Source organism: Helicoverpa armigera, chromosome 19 (genome assembly GCF_030705265.1).
Source record: "Helicoverpa armigera isolate CAAS_96S chromosome 19, ASM3070526v1, whole genome shotgun sequence".
NCBI classification, from domain to species: Eukaryota; Metazoa; Arthropoda; class Insecta; order Lepidoptera; family Noctuidae; genus Helicoverpa; species Helicoverpa armigera.
The window spans coordinates 5,423,096-5,441,895 of record NC_087138.1 but is presented as its reverse complement, the minus strand read 5'-3'; the positions used below and the strand labels follow the sequence as shown (position 1 = coordinate 5,441,895).

General features: G+C 35.1%; 2 protein-coding genes and 1 pseudogene across 2 annotated transcripts; 1 reads left to right on the top strand and 2 right to left on the bottom strand.

The window, feature by feature from the left end:
• Positions 1-666: 666 nt before the first annotated feature.
• On the bottom strand, positions 667-2,485 carry LOC135118241 (uncharacterized; annotated as a pseudogene).
• A 189-nt stretch (positions 2,486-2,674) lies between these two features.
• LOC135118220 (uncharacterized) lies at positions 2,675-6,313 on the bottom strand. Its single transcript, XM_064039521.1, has 5 exons — positions 6,090-6,313; positions 5,136-5,377; positions 3,965-4,045; positions 3,724-3,861; positions 2,675-3,497 (listed from the first exon to the last, which is right to left on the bottom strand). The coding sequence occupies exons 1-5, from the start codon at positions 6,185-6,187 to the stop codon at positions 2,788-2,790; spliced, it is 1,269 nt and encodes a 422-aa protein (XP_063895591.1). The 5' UTR covers positions 6,188-6,313; the 3' UTR covers positions 2,675-2,787.
• A 4,278-nt stretch (positions 6,314-10,591) lies between these two features.
• P (pink) lies at positions 10,592-18,732 on the top strand. The gene is made up of 5 exons (XM_021330016.3): positions 10,592-10,803; positions 11,768-11,878; positions 12,227-12,460; positions 14,102-16,348; positions 16,517-18,732. The coding sequence occupies exons 1-5, from the start codon at positions 10,708-10,710 to the stop codon at positions 16,874-16,876; spliced, it is 3,048 nt and encodes a 1,015-aa protein (XP_021185691.3). The 5' UTR covers positions 10,592-10,707; the 3' UTR covers positions 16,877-18,732.
• The last annotated feature ends 68 nt before the right edge of the window (positions 18,733-18,800 follow it).

The window sequence follows — 18,800 nt, the reverse complement described above, 5'->3', positions numbered from 1 at the left end:
GAACTATAGTCATTCATTCGCTGCCGTACACACGACTGCTCGAGCAGTCGCGACCGCTTCAAGCCGTCAACTGCATGATGAAATTCCATCGTGCCGTCGACCGCTCGCGAGCGGTTGCGAGGCATACACCGACTGCTCGAGCCGTTGACTGCGCTAGAGCAGTCGACAGCTCTCCGACTTCCCTCTCCCCCCCGCCCAATTGACATTCTAAAATAGTTGAAAAATTTTTCTTCATCACTTCTAAGTTCCATAAACAAATGATGGAATTGTCCACGTTGTTCTCTTAATTGCAAAATTGGATGAACCCAAAATTGTCTCTTTTGACGTCGCCGCCGTCGTCTCCGCCTGAGCAGGAGCAGCAAAAGCAGTGCTTCCTCGTCAGAATCCATGACTCGACTGTGGTAGAAAATCAACTGCTCGAGCAGTTGGGTCGTAGCTCGAGCAGTCAACAACCGACAGCTCAAGCAGTCGACGCCGACCGCTCGAGCGGTCCGTGTATTTCACTCAGCCGCTTACTGCTCGAGCAGTCAGTGTACGGCGGCCCTAAGGCTAACCTAGAATAGCCAACTTAACAACCTTATCAATAGTGCATAACAGTGCTACCAACATAAAGTTAAAACCATAGTGTTGTGCAGTTTGCAGGAACTCTAGATATCGATAATCTCCTACTTAGAACCATAGTGTTGGGCAGTTTGCAGGAACTCTACTTGCCTACAAACCCATCGACAGAAAGGAAATTTATTTATTGCCGTCGCGAAACCGCCAATGACTATGCCGCTGTCATTGACGGTTTCACGACGGTCAATCTAGTTTAAAATAAAATAAACAAGTACTAATAAATATTTTACTTGATCCAAAGTAAATGTTACATTGAACAAAATAAAGGATTGACACTCAAATATAATTTATTCAAACTTGGCTGCGAATAAGGCTACTGTACCCTCGAAAAGATAAATATGGCAATTACTGAAAGGGAGCAATCAAATGCAACTGAAATTCTACAACTATTACTTAGCTGTACTCGTTAATTGAGCAATTTTATTTATGTTCGCATTTGATTGCTCCCTTTCAGTAATTGCCATATTTATCTTTTTACATTCGTTTCTTATTAATAAAACTGACAATTTGGTTAACAAAGTGTCCATGAATATGCCACTGTGCTCCTCGCACATCCATGTCGAATCAACGTCTTTATGCATCATCACACAACAATATTTAACTATATCATTGTTATACAGCAAGTGTTTCACATCACGTTCAAATACGGATACACATAAATTTACAGTATTACATAGATTCAGAGTCGGATAAGTAAGAGAAAGCATGAACATAAACAACAGGTTGTTTGTCAAAATGTTCAAAAAAAATATCTTCAACATCAGTTTCAATATCAGGCAAATGTAAAAAATAGGATTATTACTATCATCATATACAAAATCATCTTTATCTTTAGAAACTGGATAAGAATGATCTACATTAGTAAAATCTTCAGATTCTGTATGTTTAAATACTAAATCATGAACATCTAACATCAGTTGGTTATCATCAGGGTCACAATTAGCTCCCCTTATAGGAGTACTAAGTTTAGTGAGTATACTGGTTTTGAGGGCTGCGGTAAAATGGTGGCATGTTGGATTTTGATTAGTTGGAGGATGCTGCCTAATCAACCCAAAAAGATTCTCCAAAGTGTCTTGGTTGAGTTGTCGCAGATTGAGGAATTTAAACCCAATTGACTCTACATAGTTCCAAATGTCTTGTAAAGAACATAAAGTCGTATAATACCCATTTACGCACCGGACGTTTCTTAATCTTAATTGACTGTCAGATTTTAAGAAGTGCAATGTATTTACTTTTTTTTTTTAACTCTGGCCATAATTTGTGATGAATGCTATTTTTCGAAACATTTACGCGTAAGCCTTTCTTTACATCTTTTTTTGAGGCTGGCCCGTTAGTAATATCAAACAAGGTATCTAACTGCTGGGGCCCGATTCTCCTAATTTTACTTAAGCAACATACGATTCACTTTCGACTCGATTCGACTGATATCCAATCCCGACTCGATTACGATTGAAGCGTATGTGGCATTCCGCTATTTTTTCTTTGAAATAAACGTTTTTATCCTTTTCTGTCATTCAATAATGAATCATTTTGTCTGCAAATGATTTACGATTGCAAAATGATTGTACAGCAAACTACCGTATAGACCAAAATCACCAAAATAGCAGACCAATCGCACACCAATCAAATGTCAATCGAATACGATTGGTCTTTTATTAGATCATATTGCGATTCGATTTCTATTAGATTTTGACATTATTAACTTAGGAGAATCGGGCCCCTGAATTACATTGGCGGTTTGTAAAACAGCATCACGTTTCAATGTTCCATCAACATCTTTTACATCATTATCAAATGTTTCAGTAAATAATTTCAAAATAGCAGATACATCATTGCTGAGTATTTGCGCGGCCAGTTTCACCTTCATTTTAGCGCGAAACTTGGGATTTACGTGCAACGGTGTGATTTTTTTGAAATGAAGTGTTTTGTTATTTCTTTCCTGTAATTCCACTAAATGTGACCATTTAGCTTTCATTCCATCCAAAACCAATACACCCCCTTCAAAGAAGTTGTTCCTGATGGATTTGAATAAATGAGGAACATCATATAGTATATAAACTTTTTCATTTTCCACTATATAAAAGTTACTGTCAGAACACTGCCCAGAAAACTTTTTCAGTAAATTTAAAGCACCAACGTTACTCGGGCCTTGATCACAGACAGTTGCGATTACTCTAGAACCGATTTCAGAACCATTTTGATGGTATTTTTTATAATAGCTACCAATTTATCTGACGATATTGTACCTTTCACAAAGTAGTGTGCAAGTGGCTGCTTGATTTTTTTGTGCACACCTTGTAGTAAAAAGACTAAAGCCTTGTCGGCTAACTCTCCCGATCGACCGTGTTCTCCTAAATCTTGAAAACCCTCAACTTTGTCGTAAGCAGTATTAAAAATGAGCCTCTTCTTTAGAGACATCTCATCGAATAAAATGACGCAAGTTTTATCTTTACAAGATAATTCCTTGACCTTTCTTTTAAGATGATCAATTATTGATTTATTGAATCCAGGATTCATGGGCATTTTACTAAGAACATTTTGTAAAGTCCTTGGACTAGGTAACGGTAACAAATGCCTTAAATACCGATATAACTTTGGCGATTTCTTGTACATGGCTATGGCTAGGGCTTTGTCATTATCGGACCATCGTTTGCCCTGAGAAGAGCGATTTTCATTTCTTATTGCCGAAAACATCATTGTCTTTAGCGTTTTTGATTGAATGTTATCAAACATTTTTACTTTTTCTTGAACTTTTCTAATTTTTGATTTCAAAAGTTCAACCCTCTTCATAAGTTTCTTCTTTCGTGGAGACAGATTTTCATTACTCATTTTATTTGTCCTTTTGCGCCTTTTTCGGACAGAAGATGTTGAGGGTTCATCTGTAAAAAGACAATTTCAGAATTTAGTGGCAATAGAAGTTATAAGGTAGGATTATACTGCAAGTAATAAAAAGAAATACGTTCAATCAAAATAATCTAGATTCACCTACGCTCTCTGGGAAATTAAAAAGACCACCGACTTTCATACAGTCAATTAATATTATTATTTATATTTATTACATTAGTATTAGTCTAGATACCTTTATGCTTGTAAGTTACCACATACCTTTCATACAAATGTCTTGTTCACTTGTCATAATGTTTACGGTATATTCCACTGGTGGAACATCATCTTCATAAACAATTTGATTATCAACTGTAGTAGCTTGTACTTGTGCAGTAGATGTAGATGTTGAGGGTTCATCTGTAAAGAGACAATTTTAGCTTTTACTCACCATAGATGTTTTAATTAGTTGAATTAGTTTTAGTAATATTAGAAGTAACTCCATAAAGAAATAAAGGCTCACCTTGGCTTTGCTTGTGGTATGTATTTGTTTCAAATGTACTAATTTCTACTTGTGCAGAAACAGAAGATGTTGAGGGTTCATCTGTAAAAATAAAATTTCAGCATTCAGATACAATCAAATCAATCAAATAAAATTGTAAAAAAATAATCCGCAGGGCATCTGAGGCGGATGACAGGGAGTAGCGACCCCGCGGGGCTACATATCCGAGTGCTCCAGGGAGAGTATACTGTCCCCCATCTCCGGCTTGCCGGAGTGAAGCATGACGGGGGATAGGTCTCCCGCCTCTTGGCTTGCCTTCATCGGCCGGTCAGAGTGGAGTCGCTAGAGCAAGGTTAGTCCTGCTCGGAGGGTAGGTGCCTCGTGGTAAGTGGCGAGTGGGCCGGTGATGCTGGACCCACAGGGAGCGCGTGATCTGCGTTTAAAGTCCGCCGAGGTATCCTCACCCTTCTCAGCCGCTCATGTCCCTGTTGCCCTCTTGTTGCTTTTCAGTGACTGATTCCCGGGGGCCCAGTAAGTGAGTTGGCGAGTCTCCACCTGCCATTTTAACATGTATTTAATACATTGTCATCGGCAGGTGCCATAGGTCCCGTAGTTTCCCCATTCCTAGTCCATTAGCATCCCATCACAATAGCCCAAGTAGTTTTCATCCATAGTTAGCAATAGTTTAGCACAGAACCGGGGATTGTCCTTGGATACATTTCTATAGTGTATACAGGGATAATCGTCGATTTTGTGTCACCATTTCATTAAAGTTGTCTCAAAAGGGCTTCAGCGTGTTGGCTTCAGCCCCACGTTCGCCTCCCAAAAATCCGGGACTCTATAGTTCCGAGGTCTGGTAAAGACATAGGTACAAGAAAATAATAATAATTGATTGTAATATTTAAATGTCATTTACAAAAATTAACATTATAATATAGCTGTCTTGCGTTGAACATATAGATACAATGGTAGTTGTAATAGGTGAAGGAAAACATCTTGAGGAAACAAATGTGTATAAATATGTATAATGCGTATATGTGTATAAATGCAAAAGTATGTGAGGATGTATGGACTTTTGTTACTATTTCAAAAACAGATTATACATCACAATAATCCATAGGCTATAATTTTCATGCAGGCAAAGCCGCGGGCAACAGCTAGTATATGATAAATTTATTATTACACTACTAACCTTCTTGTAAAGGTTGCTGTTCTTTGAAGAGGTAATAAGGAAATGCTGACAGAATGGCGTCCGAAAGTGGCATAGAAGAAAGATTTATTGACGGAATAGCAGATTTTTTGAGCTGTGTCCTTTTTTTATTAAAATCATTATCTTTAAAATGCTTTCCACAGATAAATTTTAATTCATGGAGTTTTTCAATGGGCACATAAACTAGATCCTCGTTTCCTGCCATTTTCACCCATTCTTTACATCTGAAAGCAAAAATATCGACAATGATTAGTATACTGTGTCCCAACTAGGGCTGCCATCCGTCCGGGATTCCCCAGATTTGTCCTCGTTTGGAGGCCATCCGGGGGCCGTCCGGGCGGGGTTTCAAGAACAGTCCGGGGAAAACCCGGACGCTTTTCATGTAGTAGTAGTATATGTTAATACACTGGACAGCAAACAAACCGAGCCACCCGCTACTATGGCACTCTAATCCGATTTTCTCAAAAAGTATAAAACTTACAAATATCAAAAATATACCTATAGAAAGAACATTTCTTAAGGATTAAAATGGCTGTAAATTTAATTAAAAGGACCATCAATTCACAATGTTACGTACTTTCTGCAAGTATAATTTTGATATTTGTATGTATTATAGTTTTTGAGAAAATCGGATTAGAATTCCAAAGTAGCGGGTGGCTCGGTTTATTTGCTGTCCAGTGTAGTAAATGGATTACAGATTAGGTATTTTTTGTTTAAAAACAATCGTACTCGTTCGGGGAAAAAATGCGATTTACGCCAAATGTCCGGGTTTTTTTAATGTTTGTCCGGGTTTGGCGAAATTCGAGATGGCAGCCCCTAGTCCCAACACTATTTCCCCGATTCAAACTTTTAACAACTTATTTGTTAAACTAAAAAATAAGTTTTAAGACTGAAAATGGAAACATAACTCTGTTAAATTACGAAATTTTAACTTACCGCAATTCATCTAGTGGAAATCTGGCCATAAAGAAGCGTTTTTTGCCATCTTTGCGCTCCGACCTCAATCCACAAATTTCACATTTCCTGTACGCCATACTTCGTAATAAATCGTCCTGGCACCACAAACTTCAAGAAATAATGGTTTTAGACACCTTTAAAGACCAAGAAATGGTAATTGCATTCACTTCGCTTTAATAACCGGTAGTACCGGTACCGCTGATAACAACAGTTCGATGTAGAGATGGGTAACTCAGGAGTGATAGATAAAAAAGATATGTATCTTTCCGTTCTGATCACTCACTCTTTGTATCAGTTCAAATCCGAATGTATCAGTGTATCTTTAACAACTCATTCAATCCTCGTCCGTTTGTATCTGTGTTGCACTCGCACACACAGCGTTGAGCGGCTCGCGTCACGGTTTCTCATCGGAAATTCCAGACATCTCTTTCGCACTTCCCTACTTAGAATGTTCTGTCTCACTTTCTCGATACCGAGTATAAGTGTTTGACCATTATTTTTATTTCTTTATTCGATTTACACGGCTTTTACAGCCAATTACATAAATCGTAAACTTAAATTTAAAATGAAAAATAAAAACTTAAAAATATTATAAACTGATATACGAATCTATCTATCCCAAACGAATCTATCACTCTTAGTTCGTAGGTACTGATTTAGTGATACATTGGATTGAATTGAAAGAAGCGAGTCACTCTGAGCAACAGTACAATATCACTCGCGGATACGAAAGGATCCCACCCAAAACAAAAATGTGAAAGACTGCCAAGTTCGATAATATGGGAATGCTTCGCCTATAAAAGAAGTGAGATCTGAATAAGTACCAAGTTCCATACACATACCTCAGTTAAAAATAGTTACTTTTTAATGATGTTACTTGGCAAGTTTTCATACACCTTGTTATAAACCTACTAAACGCAATGAATCAAGTATTTAATTATCTATTAAAACTTGCCAAGTAATCATCATTAAAAAGTAACTATTTTTAACTGAGGTATGTGTATGGAACTTGGTACTTATTCAGATCTCACTTCTTTTATAGGCGAAGCATTCCCATATTATCGAACTTGGCAGTCTTTCACATTTTTGTTTTGGGTGGGATTTCATTTATTTTTGTAAGGTTGTTTATTCTATTTTTTTCTTATGATGAAGTTAGTTAAAGAAATGTCTCATTTATACTATTTTTTAGATTTTTTAATATGCACTATGTTTCTTACAAAGAAATGAACTAGATTAACTAAATGGACTAGATTTACCAACTGACTGACATGACATGTTATCATATATTATGTTCGTGGATCAAAGTTACACATTCGTTATTTTCGAAAGTGATTCACACTTGGCCGTTTTCAGATTTTTGCTTTACTTTGACTAAATACAAACCTTTGTACCATTCGAAGATATATTATATAAATATAAATAAATTTAGTTCGTTTTAGTTCCTTAGGGGTATAAATTTACACCGGGTATAAAACACCTTCATTATTTTGAAACCGACTCACACTTGGCCATTTTCAGATTTTTCCCTTTACCTTGACATAAAGACCTACCTCCATGCCAAATTTCAAGTCAATACGACCATTAGTTCCTTAGGGGTATAAATTTACACCGGGTATAAAACACCTTCATTATTTTGAAACCGACTCACACTTGGCCATTTTCAGATTTTTCCCTTTACCTTGACATAAAGACCTACCTCCATGCCAAATTTCAAGTCAATACGACCATTGGAAGTGGTCTAGGTTTTTGATGAGTGAGTCAGTCAGTCAGTCAGTCAGTCAGTGAGTGTATAGTAAAAATAGCGATTTTCTGACGTCAATATCTCAAGACCTACAATAGGTATATTAATGAAATTTTGTATTTTAGATAAGTGAGGGGGTCTCAACAGATACTAGAAATTTGATATGCGTAAATAAAATAGATTTTGAGTTACAGGGGGGTCGAATTTGGCCCGAAATGGTTCGTGTAATATAACCCACGGCCGGTGTGTCGCTTTTTTTGCTCGAACTTGGCGGACACACTGCCGTGTGTCTAGATATAGAGATACAAAAGAGTGATACATATCCCAGTGATCAAAAGATACATATCAATCTTTTCTTTTCAATGATACGTTTGTCCCATGTCTAGTTCGATGACAGCAAAGAGGCAAAGAGAAATGAGAATACAATAGTACCTAGGTACGTAAGATGGATGACAGTGACAGTGAGAGAGAGACGACACAGGAAGTAAGCGAGATAAATATAGTCGCCATTAAAATTTAGCCCCGTTTCATACATTGAATTTTTTCTATGGAGTTGCGACCATAGATGTAATATAATAAACAAGATTGCGCACGCTCAAAATATATATTTACGAAAATGAACTCTAAGGTACTAAATTTGTTGCATAATACACAGAGGCAAATCCGAGCCGAGAGGGATAGGTAGAACGGAGGCTGTTTGTCTCTTTCTAACACCTTGCCAGCATGAAAAAATGTTGTGATCAACAGTTTTGTCTTCCCAAAAAAACAATTGAATCACATATATTTTTATCTTATTTTAACAATTGTAAGTCAACAAATTAATAAAAATCGCATTAATTTTTTATACGAATAAATTATTTATATAAATTATTATTCTTAAAACATAAACAACATAAAGGAGATGGCCAAAAAAACACCCAGAGTCGACAGGAACTTCATATGTATGATTGGATTCAGTATAATTTGTGGATTTTAAAAAGTATTTCAAAACATCTAAAAACCATGGGGTTCTCTTTTTATAACGTTTTTTCGATCAAGATTTTAGTTCACAAAAAAGTTTACTTTTACTGTTTGATGTTCGTTAGAAGTTGAATGCAGACTCGTGATTGGACCGTTTTACATTGCTAAGTCATTTGCATGTCATTTGTTATATTTGACAATGTCACATGGCGCGATTTTCAAAGACAATTTCTCCAAAAACATTTCATAGCCAGTTGTGAAGGTTGCATGTAACTGCGAAACCTCTCCAAGTAGGTAAGGTCGGTGCTTAATCGTATCTGGAGTGATTAAATACAAGACCTTTTAATCTCCAGGCTAACTCTGAAACTATGGGGTTATTACTAGTGGCTTGTATAATGTTAGTTTACTTTGCTTTTTTATGTCCCTTGATGTTAATAATCTTTAAAATCAACATATATTCAACATAACCTATTTTTGCGATAATATGAAATAGCTCCTATACCCCATGGATTTCAGTCTGGATTTTTTGGCACCATCAAAGGTCTATCATAAAGAACCTATTGGTAACCATTTCATTGCTGTCGATTCTGGGTTTTTTTTCTATGAAAATTTGGCCATCTCCTTTTTATTTTGTTTTTTTTTTCTAGCGGTAACCCTGAACATTCTTGGCGCGTAATCAGCATTTAAAATTTTGTTTATATTTTTTGTATTAAATCAATTTAAACTATTTAAATGGTGAAAAAGTGTTCAGTTTATACTTGTAAAAGTGAATCCTATGGTGGTTGCAATATGTATATCGTTCCACAGGTCAGCTAATAATAACATTTTCGAAAACCAAACAACTAGGGTGCCCATGAATTCTTGTAATGAGTGAAAATATGAGTGAGGGATTGTAAAACTGTTGTAATATTGTTATAGCTTCCCAAAAAATTAAGAAAGGCGACATAAATGGCTCAGCAGTCTATATATGAAGTAGAAATACAAAAAAAACAGTCTTCACTTCGAATCTTCCTGCTTTTATACCGCTAATTCCCGCTAATTATTATAAGCCTTTATAAGTATCTTATGGTCACAAACTGCGTAAGTTAAGACTTCAATATCAATCTGCGTTTAATAATCTTAGCAAATTCGGATTTGTCTCACATAGCTTAATCTCATTGTCACCCTATTAGAAAGGGACAGACAGCCTCCGTACTAACTGTTTCACTCGGCTCGTTTTTTGGGTTTATATGCGCAGTCCTGTTTACTAATATTATGTCTATGGTTGCGACAGACTGGTGATTACATTAAGGGCAGCAGAGACGAGCGACCATCGACACCCCACCATTCAGTCGTGTATCTCTGCTTGGAGGATTCCATTTTCGAACGTCATTGTGACAAGACATAGATAGTTTGACGGGAATATGATTTTGCCGCGCTTTGGGATACTTTTGTTCAATCATAGTTGATTTTCATGTTAAAACTATTTCTTGTTATTTCCTTGTTACATAAACCTGCTTCTGGTTCTTAAAACTATTTATACCTACTGATGATTACAAGGCAATCTTCAAACATTGGTTGTCGGTTTTTGGTTGTAATGGATTTTTAGGGCTATTGTATTCACATAGGCACATTCATTATTATTATTCAGGTAAAACACTCGTACTCAGCTGCAACGGTTAGACTGCACGACTGGAAGCCGACCTCAACATAGTTGTGAAAAGGCTCGTGATAAAAAAAAAAACGAATCCATCAGGTTTTTGAGGGCTTGTAACATTGTGCAGCTCAGTCTTTGACAGACGTCAGACTGATTTTTTGAGTTTGACATTGACATTTGTTTATATTGCTTCAAACAGGGCGAGAGGCGATTTGACTAGGTGAAACTTTAAATAAAAATTAAAACATGATTATTTAAACATGTCTCATTCAAATTTGTCACCTTATTTACTGCAAGAGCTTCCAGATATAACGGAGAGTATAAATTATCCGATACGAAATGTTCAGCGTATTAAGGTTAGTTGAAATATTTCCTTTCTATGGCCTTTGTTCAAATATAATTTGGCTTTTTATCAGTAATATGTTTCAATTCATAACATAATTATTGGGTAAGACATAAACGCTTTATGTTTACCACATTAGAATCGCCTTAGATTATCTAAAGAACAAATATTTCATTGGAATGTTCTCGTTTTTAAATTCCTCACCATTTAGAAGTCTTGTTGCTGTTATCTGTTTGAGTCTAAAACCAGAAATAATAGTATTTTCTATGGAAACTTGAATTATTCGAAGTGTTAGAAATCCGACATCTACTAGTCATGTTTCATTTTCTGTTATTATCACATTACAAAGGCATTTGGAACTAGCATGCAAATATGTTGCCTATATAACTTTGACCCAAATATTTTGAAAAGAAATGTCTACATTTTAAATAAGTGAATAGCTTTCTAGGCCTCAAATTTATTAAGTTATTTATGTGTTAAATACCTCACAGTATGAATACATATATCTTATGAGCTGGTTCCCACAGTTTTACCTGAACCTTCTTACCATACTCAGACAGAATTTAGCCAAATGTAATTTAGCGATAGTGTAGCTTACAAATAGCAAAATAATTTTTCAATTCTGTTCAGGTTTGTAGTGTTTAGGGTACAAATAAATAATGTTTCCTCTATATTGTATTACAAGTATTACAACATACTTAAGCAATACTATTCAAATTATCAAATGACTCAGAGACTTTTATTCAAATTAAATGTAAACAGATTTTTATAACTAAAACTAAGCCTACATATAACTATAAAACTATACTCAGCGGTCTTCTCAGATTGTCAAAGTTCTATTATTTAAAAAATTCTTTGTGATTTTTTATAACATTACTGAATAGTTTTTTCAAAATAACCTTCTTTTACCTGCCAATATAGCAGTATCAGCTCTTAAACTTGATCCCCTATAAACTTGAGTTTTTTTTTTCTTTCAGTACACCTGTTTTGACATATCAAAATCTCTAATTGCTTTTGGTGCTACGAGTGGAGGAATTTATGTCTTCAATCGGACCCCCTGTGAGTTTGTACAACTGATACCCAATAAGGTATGTGAGAGACACTATTCTCAAGTTTTTTTTATTTTGTTAAACTATTACACTAACATAGTCCATAACTTAAATGTAAAAACGATTTGACTATAAATAAATGAAATATTTACTTTAATGCATATCTCTTACTGACATAAATTAAGTTCTGCTGTTTTGAGATACAACAAAATACATTATTTAATTGTAGTCATTTTAGATTACATGGATTTTGGGTGTATTCTTATAAAAGAATGATAAATAGTGTTTCCTCTTTCCTGTATTTTTATCAACTGTCAATGCATTTCCCGTTTATGAGCTTTTACCAATTGAAATCATGTCTATAAAAAAATATTAAAATGTTTTCAGGATGGTGCCATAACACGCCTGGCCATATCAACAGATGAAAAGCACATTGGTTTTGCAAATGGCCGAGGATTGGCCACCATTGCTGGTTGCAACCAATCCCTTAGTGGGAGTCACTCGGTCTCCAAAGAACATCAAGGCAATGAAATAACGGCCATGATCTGGAGTACAAATCACATGCTGTTCATGGGAGATGATGTGGGGAAAATTTCTGTGCTGCAGCCGCAGAATTTTATTGTGAGTAGTTTTTTAATATATTAAATTAATAGCGGATAACTGACGTCTCGAGGTTACTATATCCCAGACCTAGATATAAAGTAGTCTCCATCTCTGCCTACATTAATGCCTAATTTCATCTCAATCGTTCAGCCATTTTAAGAGTCAAAGTGTAACATACGTCTAAATAAAGATATTTCCACATTTATCATCATGATTGTGAACTGCATTGTGAATACTGTGGTATTTGTCATACTTTGTTGATGAAACCAAATGCCAGTGAAATAAGAGTGTTGTTATCTGAAATGCGTAATTTGCATCTGTATTACTTACATACATAATTTCAAATACGACTGGTAATTTTGCTGGTTCAAGAGTAGTAGATAGTTAGGTTTATTCAATAATATTGATGTTTGCATTATCTGCCTAGCGTTTTCTCAAAGAAATATAAGGCTTGATCTATGAGCACCAGTGTTTTACATAGAGACTATTTTTACATGGAGCGCCTACCTATCTGACCTCTTCAACCCAATTACAAGGGCAATTTAACACTCTTCTGTCTGTAAGACTGTTTGCCGGTCTTCCTGGTTCCTCAAGAAATGTAGCCGGAACCCACAATTTATAGTGCTCAACACAATTTGTTATACCATAGAAGATGGTCCCATGCCTAATATATATGAAATGATTTTACTCTTTTTATACCTTAAGCTGATAACATACATGGTACACATACCTACTGATAGTTATTACTGCAAATAATAGCATACAGGTATTTCCTAGTTATTATGTAAAACATTGATTGTCCTGCCATATGTGTTAAAGTGAATGCTATTCTCAACATATTACAACAAAAGGCTTATTCTTTAGTACAAAGTATTATATATGTAGGCAGAGGTACTAGTTTCCGCCTGCGGCTTCGCCCGCGCAGAGTTCGGTTATATCGCGTTACCAAGAGAATTCTTCAAAAGTCCGGGATAAAAACTATCCTATGTTCTTTCTCAAGGTCAACTCTATCTCTGTACCAATTTTTTTTTAAGCAGTTCAGTTGTTTAGACGTGAAAGCGTAACAGACAGACAGAGCTACTTTCGCATATATAATATTAGTAGGTATTTTAACACATTACATACAACACATTAGAGGCTAGTGTGAAAGAGATAAACCTATACAGGTTTCAAAAGATAATACCTAGTTAGCATACTCGTTTAGTTTTTGTTTGAAAATGAGAATGTAAGATAACAACGATAGTTAAACGGCGGATGTGGAAATAATCACCATAATATTACGGAGTAAACATGAATTTACATGATAATTGTTTTTCAGCTGTATGTACAGCTAATAAAATTTTCTTGAATTAAATGACGTTCGATTTTAATATTCGTTTTTTGTATATCCAAATGTTAAGAAAGACGATATTTTAATATTGATTTTTGTTTAAATAAATAGTTTCTTGCAAGTTGTGATGATTACCTATACTTATTTTTACATTGGGTCTCCATTCTATTTTCTTTAAGAAAACCTACTTACAACCAATTATGATTTGTATTCAAATTGAAGCTTTTTTCTGATTCATACTTGAGAATAATTTAACATTATAACCATTTTACAAGACTGGCACATTAATTTTGATGACAAAACTAAACAATATATACTAATGCTTTCAGGCCAAAACAATGTTCCAGAGCTCATCTCTAACCATAATGAGTTTAGACTCTCGTATTTGTCAACTGGATATGAAGTCATGTATGCTACTCGTTTCTACTCTAACACGATGCTATGTTTGCGACACATCTCGAGAACAATACAGACAAATAGGCCAGAAGCTAAGGGACGGAGAATTCGGAGCCTGCTTCGTTAACAAAGAAACAAAAACAGAGCAACAAACAACCAACAACACACAGGACTTTACCGAAGTAAGAAAATATAACATAGTCAGTGACGACTCAGGATTTGCTATAGGCAAAGACCTCGAGAATACAATGATATTCTGTGCCAGACCATCTTCGAGAGTATGGGAAGCCACTATAGATGGCACTGTGATAAGAACACATCAGTTCAAACAAGTACTCGCTAAAACACCCATGAAACTTGTGTCTAATGAATCTTACCAAAATCAAAATGTCTCCGTCGATGAGCCTGCAAGTGACGGCGAAGGGCAGTCAGTGAACTTTCCCAAAATATTTGCAACAAATAGTGCCATATTTTCATTTAGAAAGAATGCTTTGTATTTCTTAAATATTTATGATGTTGATCACACAATTTGGTTCGACAATTACAAGGATATTGTGGATTGTAAAGTGTATCACGACATGCTGTATGTATGGCTGTCGAACGGCTCTCTAGTTAACTTGAAATACGTGAAAGTAGACAAGTTTTTAGTCAAATGTTTTGTAGACGAGAAGTATGTGCTTTGTGCAAAATTGTGTGCCTTGTTTAGCGATTATTTGATGGCGAATAATTTGTCACCGAAATTGCATATTCTGGTGAGCTTGAAAGATAAAGTAGATGATGAAGAGTTACTCGGCAGCATGAAAGAGGTACTTGATAAGTTTGAAGGATTGAAGTCTAATGACGCTACTCAAATGAAATCTGGAATTTATATAGTTGACAATACTTACCATGCCCAGTCATCGTTACTAGAGAGCGACACAAAATTAAACGATGAATTCAAATTCAGTTCTTTGCCTCCAGAAGCAATGCAGACGCTAAAAGATCTGAGTTTGAGCGTGTCTGATAAATTAAATAATAGTAAAAAGAAATTAAAGGAGAAATGGGAAGACTTTGAAGGTAAAATGAAACACCTCAGTGTTGATAAACATCAAGAAGTAAAAGACATACCTATAATAGAAAGAGAAGAGACACAAGATTTCATTAAAAATATTGTGACCGAAGACACCATTGAACATACACCAGTTGTATTTGATAATGATATCATTTACAAAGAATCTAGTCAAAAGGCCATAGAAGTAGACAATAATAGTTTAGAAAAAGATAAAGTGAACAAAAGTTTGTATCAATATTATAAATTAAGCGTAGTTGATAAGGAAACAGATCGATCGAATTTAGTTTCTACTATCGAAAGTTATGCCTGTGATATTAGTCAGATCTATACCCTTATGTTACAATTAGAAAGTTATTGCATTAATATAGGAGCGTTCGACGAATCTAAGTTTGTACCTAACCACATTTTCCTCAGTTATCTCAACGAGTCAAAGAATAAAGATGGCTTGCTCGATTCTATTATTAAAGACGAGACATTGTACAAGTACTTTGTAGATTCATGCATATCTGTGAACATGAAAAGTCAGAAGCTATTAAATATTGGTTGCGAATGTGGGTTTCCACTACCTTACTCAAGAACTCATCAGACACCAACCTTCTCAGAGCTTATAGACGAATTTATAGAAAAACAATGGTCGAACCAAACGCGGAACCAATGTTACGATATTTGTAAACGTATGCCTTATTTGTGGAGGAAGATTCTGTACTTGAGGAGGAACGAGGATTTGCTGAACATATTGAGGATATTACTGCAAATGTTGGATGAAAGTTTGCTACACTCTTTTTTGCCACAATTCACTTTGGACACTTGGGAGCGGACGGTGCAATTATATGCTACATTACACGCTAACATGTGCTTGAATTGTTCGAAAAAGTTTGATCATATTTCTGTGAAGGACACTTTGAGTTGGGACGATCTTGGGGCCTTGATGATCAAGTCCATTGGCGGTAGGAATGCTATCAAAGTCATGGAGAAATATGCGAGTCTCATCGACGAAGGAGCTATTACTGTAAAATTCTATCATACTTGTCTTATGGTAACAATGTATGAGAGATACGATGCAACTATAACTGGACAATTGACGGACACCTTGTATAGTTGTTATAACTTTGAAGATTCGAGGATAGAGGTATGTATTTCTCTCATTTCTTTTACTATTGAGATTTGCCATTTGAGTTAATATTGCCGAGTTTTCTGCCCTTGTAGATGACTATTACAATATTGTAACAATCATTATTTTCTGTGGAAATAGACCGAAATTAAAAACTTTAAATAATATGTAAAATCATAATTCCAGGTGTGCAGACTACTACGAAGTACAATAAATGGCAAACCGAAGAATACCGCCTTGCCATTAATTGCTGCGGCAAAGTCAAAAGACTGGGGTCTCAAACCCCTTACCGCGACTAAATCTACGGGAAATGACGATTCTACCGAGGAATTTATAATCGATGTATCTTTAAATAGCATACTGGACAATTTATTCCATATCATTAACGGAGTGACAAATTGTGTACTGTGTGGGTTGCCATTACAAAATACTGTTCTAATCAAAGATGGCGGACTCTGGGTTTTTAAGTGTGGCCACACTTTTCATGGAGCGTGTTTAGATTTGAATAAAGTAAAGCTTTGTCCTTCGTGTTCGCCCGTCAAATGAGTTTTTGTACGCACGGTTAGCTGAGCACAATTACTATTATTTTGGATTTGATTTTACTGTAGATCTTGTTATGATTTTATTAGTATAGGATATTTTGAAATGTTTATTTTGGTGGAAAATACTTGTTTGCTTGATATTATGGATTTTTAATTATTTTGGCGATCTCGAACAGCCCATATAGAGCCATAAATTACAGTACATATTTTACTTTTATATTGAAGTACGTAAACCAATGCAATTTTGTATTCACGTAGTTACAACGGTTAGTACTAAATTATGATTTATATTTAAATTGTGTATTCTTGAAAGCACTTATGATTGATGTACACTTAAATTAATTTTACTAATTTGTTATGATATTACTAAAGTATTGATAGCAACGAATTTATTTCTGTAAAGTTACCCAAAATAATGTATGAATTACTGTACTGCAGCTTGAGTATACTTTGGTCGAGTTAATTTATTTAAGACTCTATATCAAGGGACGAAATGTCGAATTTTGCTTAGCAGTAAAAGCTAAAGTGTACCATACATAGAGAACTATTCAACTTTCCTAACATTTATTTGCTTTATTGATCAGGCAATTAATACACCCTACGCCATTTTATTTTAATAAATTCTGCTTGTGACATACTAAAATAAATATCCTTAAAAATAATATATTTTGGGCTTCGATGTAATAAAGAAAATCATCTCGACCGAATCGGTGTCAAAATGAATATAGATTTTTTCGAAATTTCTCGCAATATTTTGATAAGATATTTTAATAATCTCACGTCTAATATTAAGGTACATTAGAGTTGTTTACCAAAAATATACTTGTATCCAATTGTAATTATGTACTTAAACAGTTTTGTATTATAATATATATCGTTTAAGTGGCCTTTGCATTGTGTTAAATTCAATAGTTTCCTTCGTAAAAATAATGTTAAATATATTTTTTTTGCTGATTTAAACAGTTTCTTTGAATAGCGTTCTTGATATGAAACATGTATATGTGTTATTATGTTGTCTGAATATTGTATTGTAACCATTACAATCGGTTTACTAATCAGTGGTAAAAACTAATGATAATTGTCAATTTTACAAATATGCTCTTATGCTCGGCTCCCATTGACGCAGGGACTGTTATGTGAATGTACAAGTAAAACTTTCAGCAATCAACATTGAAAATTCAACTTTATGTCCATGGCGCTAAGCTATATTTTTATTCGTCTCTTCAGCAATACATGACGTTCTTTGGAGCCGGGTCATAAGGTACTTTTTGAATTTTTGTTGCCTACTTCAACTACCGACCGCACATGCCGCGACTGCATTAAGTCGGCCGCAGTTGCACTACTAGTTGTATGTAAACGGGTTATGAGAGTGAAGGAATAGGGAGTGTACTTGCGTCTGCGCAAATGCTCGTGCACTATAATACGTCCTTCGCAGCTGGCTGATCTCCTTAAATGAGAATAGTCGCCGTGGCCGCCATTGTATGTTATTACATGAAACCGTTTTAAATCGGAGCAACAGTTGCAGTCGTCTGCAAGAATCCAAAACGTACCTTTAGGAATTCCAAAACTAAAAGTTTTCTTTTTATGATTCGATACAAACGATACTTCCATTCAGCCATGATCTGAAAAATAGCAGTAAAACACCACAGTTTACTTTAATTAAAATTTCTGTTATTTAAAACATTAACTTATGATATTTTGATAATATTATTGTTTGATGATTCGTTCTAAATAACGTTGTTTGCCATTTTAGACGTTTGTGTGTTTTTGCATCAAACTTATGTTTATTGCTACGTAATTAGGTGTTTTTTGTGCCTATAATATTTTTTGTTGAATAAAAATATATTATGAAGTAAATAAGTACCTTTGTTTTGTACGGTATGCCGAACACATTGAGTAAACTGACTTGTGCTTTACTAGCGCCATCT